Here is an 8,419-nt window from a genome sequence, read left to right on the forward strand (position 1 = left end):
TGACTCGGCTAATCACAGAGAACACTTTCCTATTTTTTTCAGTGTATAGAACGGTGACTTGAAGATAACCTGTTTTCCAACTCACAAATACAGTGGCAAAGTCCATCTCCTTTTTCAGACTCTTGTTTTGGTCAGGGAATAATTACCTTGAGTAGCAAATACAATTAAAAATAAGACTGAAAAGCTAGGAAAATACACATGCGCACTGGTAGGTTACTGTATGTGCACCTTATATGTGACCCAGACCATCTATTTGCTTGGTAACCTACTTCATAAATTCAGAAAATTTGTTTTGAATTTCCCTTTAGTGTTACCAAGTTAACAAGACATTAGTTCAGCTTTTGAAGACATAGTATTTTTATTTTTCCCTGTAAGAGCTGAAATAAAGATTTGCATAACTAGGCCCTAAAAATGTCCCAACGATAACAGTTCCCTCTCAACGTGAAGTCATATTTTAGTAATGACCTGTATGTCACCATAGGAGTTTGTAAATTTATCATTTAAAGTCATTCTAATATATTGTGGCCTTGACTTATAGTTGAGGGATTCCATAATAAAGTAGTGGAACTGTTCCGTAATGATTCCTGAGCATAGTAGCAGGAAAAAGGACAAAGAACAGTTTTCTCTTATTAGAATCACACTTGATGATTTGAGTAGTGGAAGAACTGTAGAATCATCTGGCATTTTCTTTCTTAGCCTTCCTTAATGGGGAGGTATTCTGCGTTTCTTGTATTTCCTTTGTATGTAGTTTATCAATCTTCTTTGTTAGTGTTCTGGTTGATTCTGGATATTAATGAGTACGTACTGTTTCAGTGCAGTTCTGTACACTGAAAGGAAGTTTTGACTAAACTGCTGAATTCCATGTGTAGGTTCAGAATTACTTGCAGTACTTAGGGGAATGATGCAGCCAAAATACTTTGAATTTTTACTAACCTATTTCAGGACAGAAGCCCAGTTTGACATCTTTTAGTAGATGTTAAACTTCCTATATTTGATTTATTATTTGAATTTAAACACTGCCTTGGGATAGCTGGCTGAATGTCAGAAGATTCTTGGGTCATAATGCACAAAAAATGCCTTAGCTTTGACATTCAGCTGTGCTGACAGCTATGACATAGCTAAATAATTTGTAAGTAGAATTGATATGTCATAAATTAATAGTAAACTTGCAAAAAATGTATCCTGGGATAATTTGTAACCATATTAAAGATCATTTTGGTTAAAATAATTGATCAGAAGTGTAAATTGTAAGTTTTGGTAAATTATAAATTGTAAGATGTGATTTCAGCTCTTAAGATATGAAGAAATTTAAGTAAGATTTTCTAGGAAAACAATTGCTTTACTGTATAACCCAAAAAGTGATGAAAAGGGGTTTTTTAATGTATCTACAGTGTAAGTGGAAAAACTATGTAAGTTGTATTGAGGGTTGGAAAATGGAAGGTTGTATTTTGAAGACGTTCAGGATAGTGCTTTGCCAAATGTTCAGATTCTCTGCTCACGCTCAATGTTTTTGAGAGGATTTGGGGAACACACATATATGTAAGAGCAGTGTGGATAGCTAGTATTCTTCATGTGAATTTTCTGTGTAAAAGTATTTAAAAAAACAAACAAACCCAACTTTCTATCTGACACCCTAGAAAACAGTTCAGTAGAATCTTGGATATTCATGTTCCCCAGAAGGTTGCTCGGTGGTCTTGTATACAAGTAAAAGGTGAGGTGGTTTCAGGTAGGATTGAAAACTTTCAGCCCTTGTCTTGTGGAAGCTGCCCCTTTTTCTTGATAGCTGAACAGAAGATTCGGTGTACGTGGAATTGTGCAGGGTGCAGGCTTGCAGTTTGCTTGGATTTATTTGATGTAGTGTGATTGGATGTGGTGGTTTGGGTTTGGTTGGGTTTGGGGTTTTTTTTTTTTAATCCTAGAAAAAACTTGGGGAAATGGTGGTGAGTGTAAAACTTTGATTTGAAAAAATAACCCTTTAAGAATGCAGATCACAAAAATGTCATGTTTTGGAAATGAAAGAAACTTAAAATGAAGCACTCCATACAAAACCCTTCTGTCTGGATGCATGCAACTGTGAGGACAGATGATGAATAGAGGATAGTGAGTGTTGTTCTGCTTATGGTCAGGTATGCTCTGCAGTGGTAACTGCAAAAGCACCTTTCAGATAAAAAATTGTGAAGGTGATAGTGGTAATGACTGTGTTTGATGTTTCTGAAATAAGAGGAAAAGGACGTAAAGATGTCTGCAACAAACCTTCCTTGTAAGAAGAGCATGACTTGAGGTCCTAAAAAGTTGGCTGTAATTTTTTTTTTTTTTGATACACTAAAGAGTCCTTGTGTATTAGTCTACCACCTTTATAGAATTTTTAAGCTACAAGTTGATTTTGTTGGAAGTACCAGTAGTTCTCAGCTGTAAGTCTGGGAGAGTGTGCATGTGTGTACACGCTGTTATTTCTAGACTATCTGGCCTTAAGCAAAGGTTGAAAGGAGAAGTTTCGGGACTATATTCCATGGTGGAGTAAATGTTTACAAAAATTAATGCTCTTCTTGAGAAATGTAATCTGCAGTAACCTAGCAATTGCATCAAGGAGGCCAAAATTGGGGGAGTGAATGAATTGGCATCTGGTGAACTAATTAACGCAGTCTGTACAATAAGATAAAGTCCATCTAGGTGGATTACAAAAGATATAATCTTGCCTGTTGACCTGTATTTTAATTTAAATGCTACCGGTTGTTCAGGTCAGTTTAGGTAAGCAGGCTTTAAAGACTTTTGCTCTGAAATGTGATTCAAGAGGTAGAAAAAACTGTCCTTACGGTTCCTCAATTTTGCTTTACATGGGAATCATTACATTAAAATAATAGGATGAGTGGTTAGGTAAAAAAAAAAAGGCAGCCACAAGATTATTCAAAAGCCTTGGAGGAATATTGCAAGAAGCTAGGTGATACTTGTTAGGCAGTGAGATTTTGAAATCTTCTCATTTCTGTTGCAGCAACAAAGCTATATAATTTTAATTACTTGTAGGTCAAGCAGTTCCTGCCCCTGCTGGGGCTCCGCCAGGTGGTCAGCCAGATTACAGTGCAGCATGGGCTGAGTACTACAGGCAACAGGCAGCATATTACGCTCAGACAAGTCCACAGGGAATGCCACAACATCCTCCAGCACCACAGGTATAAAGTTTAAGTGTTTTTTGACTGGCTACTGTTTCAGTGGTTGTAGATATTTTTTTGCATGTCTCCTGCTTTGTTACCTTTGGAGTATGCATCTTTTTTTCTAGCGAAATAACTATCAGAATAATTAATAGATTACTTTGTTTACCTGATAACTTGAGCTCTGTATCTATCCATATGTTTGGTGATTATGGTTTTTTTTAAAAAAAGAAAAACTTTCTCCTCCCAGGGTTTTGAAAACCATGCAAGAAGCCACCACCATTTACATTAACCAATTTTTCTTTCTTAAAGGCTTCACTCCTGAGTTAGCTCGATTTAAAGGATTTTCTTTAACTTTTTGTGTATCTCTTATGTATCTCTTCTGCACAGGGCCAATAATAAGAAGTGGACAATACAGTATTTGCTTCATTGTGTGGGGGAAAAAACCTTTGTTAAATGTATGGATGCAGACGCCTTGATGAAGATCTTAATTTTGTTTGGTTAAAAAAATAGTGTTTTTGAAAATGTACAAAATATCTATCACTACTGATAGGAGGTAATATTTCTGTGTAGAAATGAAAAATGGTTTGTTTTTAGTATTAGTGTAGATGTACACATTCCAGCAAATGTATTTGCAATTATGTGGTCAATGCTTTGTGATATAAATGTACTTTTTCAATGTATACTTTATCACTTTTAAAATGCCTGTTTTGTGCTTTACAATAAATAATATGAAACCTCCTGTGTCGGTAAGTTGGATATGTGGGTATATAAAGAATTATAGGATTGATTTGCAACGATGAATGAAGGTACCTGTACACAAATGAGCTATTTTTTTTCCCCCCATGAAACCTTGTTGAGTTTAAAAACTTGTTGTTAGCATGTTTTTCCCCTCTTGCAGAATAGTTGTAGATGGAGGATCTCTTTCATTCATTGTATTTTGCTGCCTAGCATCAGTAATCTTGATACCTTAATTTTCTTTCTATTTGATTAAAACTGCATGTGTTTAAGAAGGTGATCTTTTGGCATACTTCCATTGCATTAACAGTGAAATTTCCTTTTATACATGACCACTGTTTCAGACCTGTGCAGCTGCTATAACAGATAACTTTTGTTCTTAATTGAATACTTCAAAACTGTTCCTGCATAACTATTTTATGGATTTTTTCAGACTAGTTACAAAACTTATTTTAAGTGTAATGCTTAAGCCTTCAGTTTAAAGTAGTCCACTTCAAAATTCAGTGTAGAAAAGTCAATGTGGTATGCATAGTAGTTACAAAAAATTGCATCTGTCCTTAAAACGCTGTTTTGTTTGAGTGGTGGAGAACTTCCTGCAGAGCAGATAACTTCTGTTTTTGTAAATACTCAAGTATTTGAATCAATTGATTATTTTTTTATATATACTTGAAACTTCTTATTGCTCTAATGCTCATACTAAAAATCTGATTCTCTTGAAATCCTATGTTTGCTCTTTGCATATTTATTGGCTCTTTGCATATATTAGACTACATGCAATACAGTCTGTCTTGCCATTGTCTGTTGAAGTGCAGGTTTGATCCAGCCAGTATAGAACTAGCTCTATAGGGGTGAGGAGGACTGTGCTGTGTATCATCCTTGATTGTTCCTTCAAGGAGCATTGCACTGTAAGTACATCAGAATGACAAATTGATGAACTGCAACAGTATCTTTTTGTCAATGTTCCACATAATGAAAATGCCATACTTGTGTGACTATTATGTTGGAATACAGTGCTGGTATCTTAGGAAATCATAATTGCTTCTTAATTCAGAAACATAGGTTTGCGTATATATATACATACACATAATATGAGCTTTGTGGGTAAGTATTCCTGAAACGTTTAGCAATAGCTAAAGAAAATCATGTTTCTGTTTATCTAAGTAATAGTTTTTTTTTTTTTTTTATTAGTACTCCTGAGACAGCTGTATCATTCAGTGTTTTAAAGTATGCATATCGTAACATTGAAGTCTTTGGAACCACTTGTTAGACAGAAGTTGTCTTTGTCTTCAGATAGTTTGCAGATATGTAGTGATGTAGGTATGTTTTAAATAATTCTGTGTTACTTGCTTTATCTTTTGGAACGCCATATTGTTGCTTTGAGAATAAATTTTTTTAGGGTGGCTGCACAGAGAAGTAGAAGTTAAGGCTTGAAAATTGAAGTAGTTTATTCAGGTAATTAGCAATGTATGTATTGTGCTGTAGAAATAGAAGGAATTCTTTTTATCCCTTTTAAAATTAGGAATTATTTTGGTAGCTTAAAGGCTAGGACGGTATTTGCTATCTTTAGTGTAGGGTATGAAGTTTAATAGTTCAGATATTTTGCATGGTATTTTATAGATAACCTTATAGAATGGTGCATTTACTATGTACTAAACTGAGCAAAATTAAATTCACTGGATTCTTTATCATTCACAAAATGGAGGCTGTTGATTTTGATTCATTTAAGGTATAAAATCTTTATTAATTGCAAACAGTGCAATTATTTATACTTCACAGTGCCTTCCCTGACCTTCCACCTTAGGTTCTGCTGCAAAAAAGCAACAGGTAAGCACAACCTAAGGAAGTATATAAACTAATATATTTCAGTACATTAATGTTGTCCCTGTGAGATCTTTGTGGTTGTGTATTGAAAAGCAATCTGCTGCTTCCCCAAATGCATTGTTACTCACGGTTCCATTTCAGTGGAAAGTCTTTTAAGTTTTTAAACAACTGTTTATATTTCTAGGTAAATATGTTTTTTTTATTTTTTTTAATTTTTTATTATTTTTTAGAAAAGATGAGTAGATTGCAGTAATTAAACTTGATCAGAATACGTAATTTTTGTTATTTTTCCTCAAATAGCTAATTGTTGCAAATAAAGAATCAAAACCTTTAAAATATGCAGGAATTACTTTGGTTAGAAACGTCAACAGCCTTCACAAATGTTTTTTACAATAGGGCACTATTCCCACTCAAACCCGTAAGACTTAAATATAAAGAATATGACTTCTTGTTGTTATCACTGAACTTGATAACTTGTCTTACAGTTACAGTGTGTTAGTGGAATTTTTAGATAACTTAGTTTGCTTATTCATACTTGACATGTTAGGAAAACAGATTCTGGAGTTTCAGATTAGTATGTTTTAACTGAAAAAGCATGTGCACCAATTAAATGTTAACAGTACAGCGAATAATATTTTTTCTATATAGCAGTCAGCGTATCCTGTTTCTTGATACTTTAACTGAATTGCTGTATATTTTGATAGTTTAAAATGTTTGTATGTCTTATAGATGGTCTGGTACAGGTTTTTGTTTCTGGTTTTTGTTGTGTTTTGTTTTTCGTTTTTTGTTTTTTTTTTTAGCTTAAAGTAAAGCAGCATCTATTTGGTTTTTTGTTGATTATTCTGTTTCTGAAATGTGCTGCTCCTCTTTCAAAAGTCCTGCTTATCTGTACATCAAAGAAAAATATTCAAAAAATACTGCCTTCATTTTCACACACAGTGCTGAAGATGCTGCAAGCACCAAATCATAGCTCATAGAATCAGGTCCTGAGATAGTTACTACCAGTAAAGAGGAATCCTTTGAGTGTATGCCATTGGTGAGCCGATGAGCATGGACCATAGAAGGGCTCCATGTAGAAGGTAAAATTGGCAAAAACATAACAGATTTGAAATGTATCCCATACATAATGGTGTAGGGTATAATTTTTGTTTTGATCACTTTTCATTCTTTAAAGTATTATTTGTTTGACCATAAATGTTCCATAATCTGTTAAGTTTTTTAAACTGTGATTTAATAATATAAACCATCTATTTTAACTTCTGTTCTTCTAAACAGCCAAGCTTAGCTATATTGAATTTTTGAACTAAATTAATAGTTGTGCTTCAGTTTCTCAAGCCACTTAATATTTCCTGTAGTTTAATATGTAACTTAATTTTTGACGTGAGAAAAGGTTAGGTGGGTACCATTTGGATTTTGATACTGTGAATTTAGTGTTGGGGTGAGTCATTTGTTCACTTCCTTTTACATGATACTTTTTTTTTCAACTCTTGTTCCTAAAATATCTTGCACAGTCTTTAAATTGTAAATTCAGCCAGTGGAAGGAGATAGAGAAGAAAAAGCCAGTTTATTGGAATGTTGCTAGTGTGTGGAAGACGAGGTGTTCTTGTGTGTAGCATTTGAGGTGTATTAACTTCCAGCTTTCTCACTGCTGGGCTTACAGGCATGCTATTTTTGTGCTAAGCATAGTGTTTATTTTTCAACTCTGTCTCAAAACTCAATAGTTCTTAGGAGAACAGAAAATAGATTATTGGAGGTATCCTGATCCAAAAAGATAACTGGACTTCCTTAGAAATGTAATGAACTTGTCCAAAAGGTGTGTTAAAATGTTTCCTGCTTCCCCCTGCTCCACCCCTGCCTTAAGAGTCCCTCAAATTAAATAGAATGTGAAGAGCACAAAAAGTTTAAAAAGAAAACATAATGTTCAAAGTAGGAAAAGCATTTTCGTATCACTTTCTGCAGCCTATACTTTAATAGGACATGAAATAAAATGTCAGGTGGATAATCTTCAGTCTAGCATGATCATAAGTCATCTCTTTAAGTTGTCCAGGCAGACAGGATCATTATTCACTTGCACAGCCTATCTTGAAATATTTCATCTTTTTAGTAGTGGTATTTTATTGGATTACAGAAACTGTTTCTCCCCTGTTCTCTTCCAAAGTAATTTTTAAGTTTTCCATTGCATGTTAAAAGCTTTTTATTTTGCTTTTTTTCTGGAAGTGGGGGGTGGAAGGGAGGACTGGGCTTTTCAGAAAGCATACAGTTGACAGGATTCCCTCTTCCCTAGTAATAGCTTATAAAACTCTTATGTATGCACAAGTGTTTCTCTTGTGTGCATGTGAAATGCCTTTTCGTCCTGAGAAAAGTGTTCTCTGCAGAAACTACCCGTGTGTAAAAAGAAGATTGGCTTTAAAAGGCAACTGTGATGGGAACAGTGTCTTAGGGAGATGCAGCTTGGACTTGAGGTAAATTGAATGCTTTACAAAAATGTGGTTTTGAGCTTGCATTGACATTGTATGTAATATGGGTACACGTTAACTGTATAATGGTTTTTGTATGGTTTTTCTCAATAAATGTAAACTGATGGATAATAATAGCAATGTTTTTGTCTCTTTTTTATGTTCCTATCCCTGCCTTCGTTAGTTTGCAATAACAACTTCAGAGGAAAGATATTGCAGCAACTGGTACTTCTGTGAATGAACATCACCCACATGAAA

At 34.3% G+C, this 8,419-nt stretch overlaps 1 protein-coding gene across 16 annotated transcripts in view; it reads left to right on the forward strand.

Moving 5' to 3' along the window:
* FUBP1 (far upstream element binding protein 1) overlaps positions 1-8,419 on the forward strand; it is a 37,021-nt gene that overhangs the window by 17,730 nt on the left and 10,872 nt on the right. For 4 of the 16 annotated variants that reach the window (XR_008237065.1, XR_008237072.1, XR_008237073.1 and 1 more), the window contains 3 exons: positions 3,022-3,167; positions 4,692-4,789; positions 5,661-8,298. Coding sequence is in view for 6 of the 16 variants with exons in the window: in XM_052800470.1 (XP_052656430.1) it covers positions 3,022-3,167; positions 5,661-5,672 (158 nt within the window). In the remaining 10 variants the exon portion in view is untranslated. Of the gene's footprint in view, positions 1-3,021; positions 3,168-3,536; positions 4,609-4,691; positions 4,790-5,660; positions 8,299-8,419 lie in introns of those variants that run through there. The other 12 variants (XM_052800469.1, XM_052800473.1, XR_008237068.1 and 9 more) reach the window with 11 other exon arrangements.

The sequence above is a fragment of the Harpia harpyja genome, chromosome 11 (assembly GCF_026419915.1).
Source record: "Harpia harpyja isolate bHarHar1 chromosome 11, bHarHar1 primary haplotype, whole genome shotgun sequence".
NCBI classification, from domain to species: Eukaryota; Metazoa; Chordata; class Aves; order Accipitriformes; family Accipitridae; genus Harpia; species Harpia harpyja.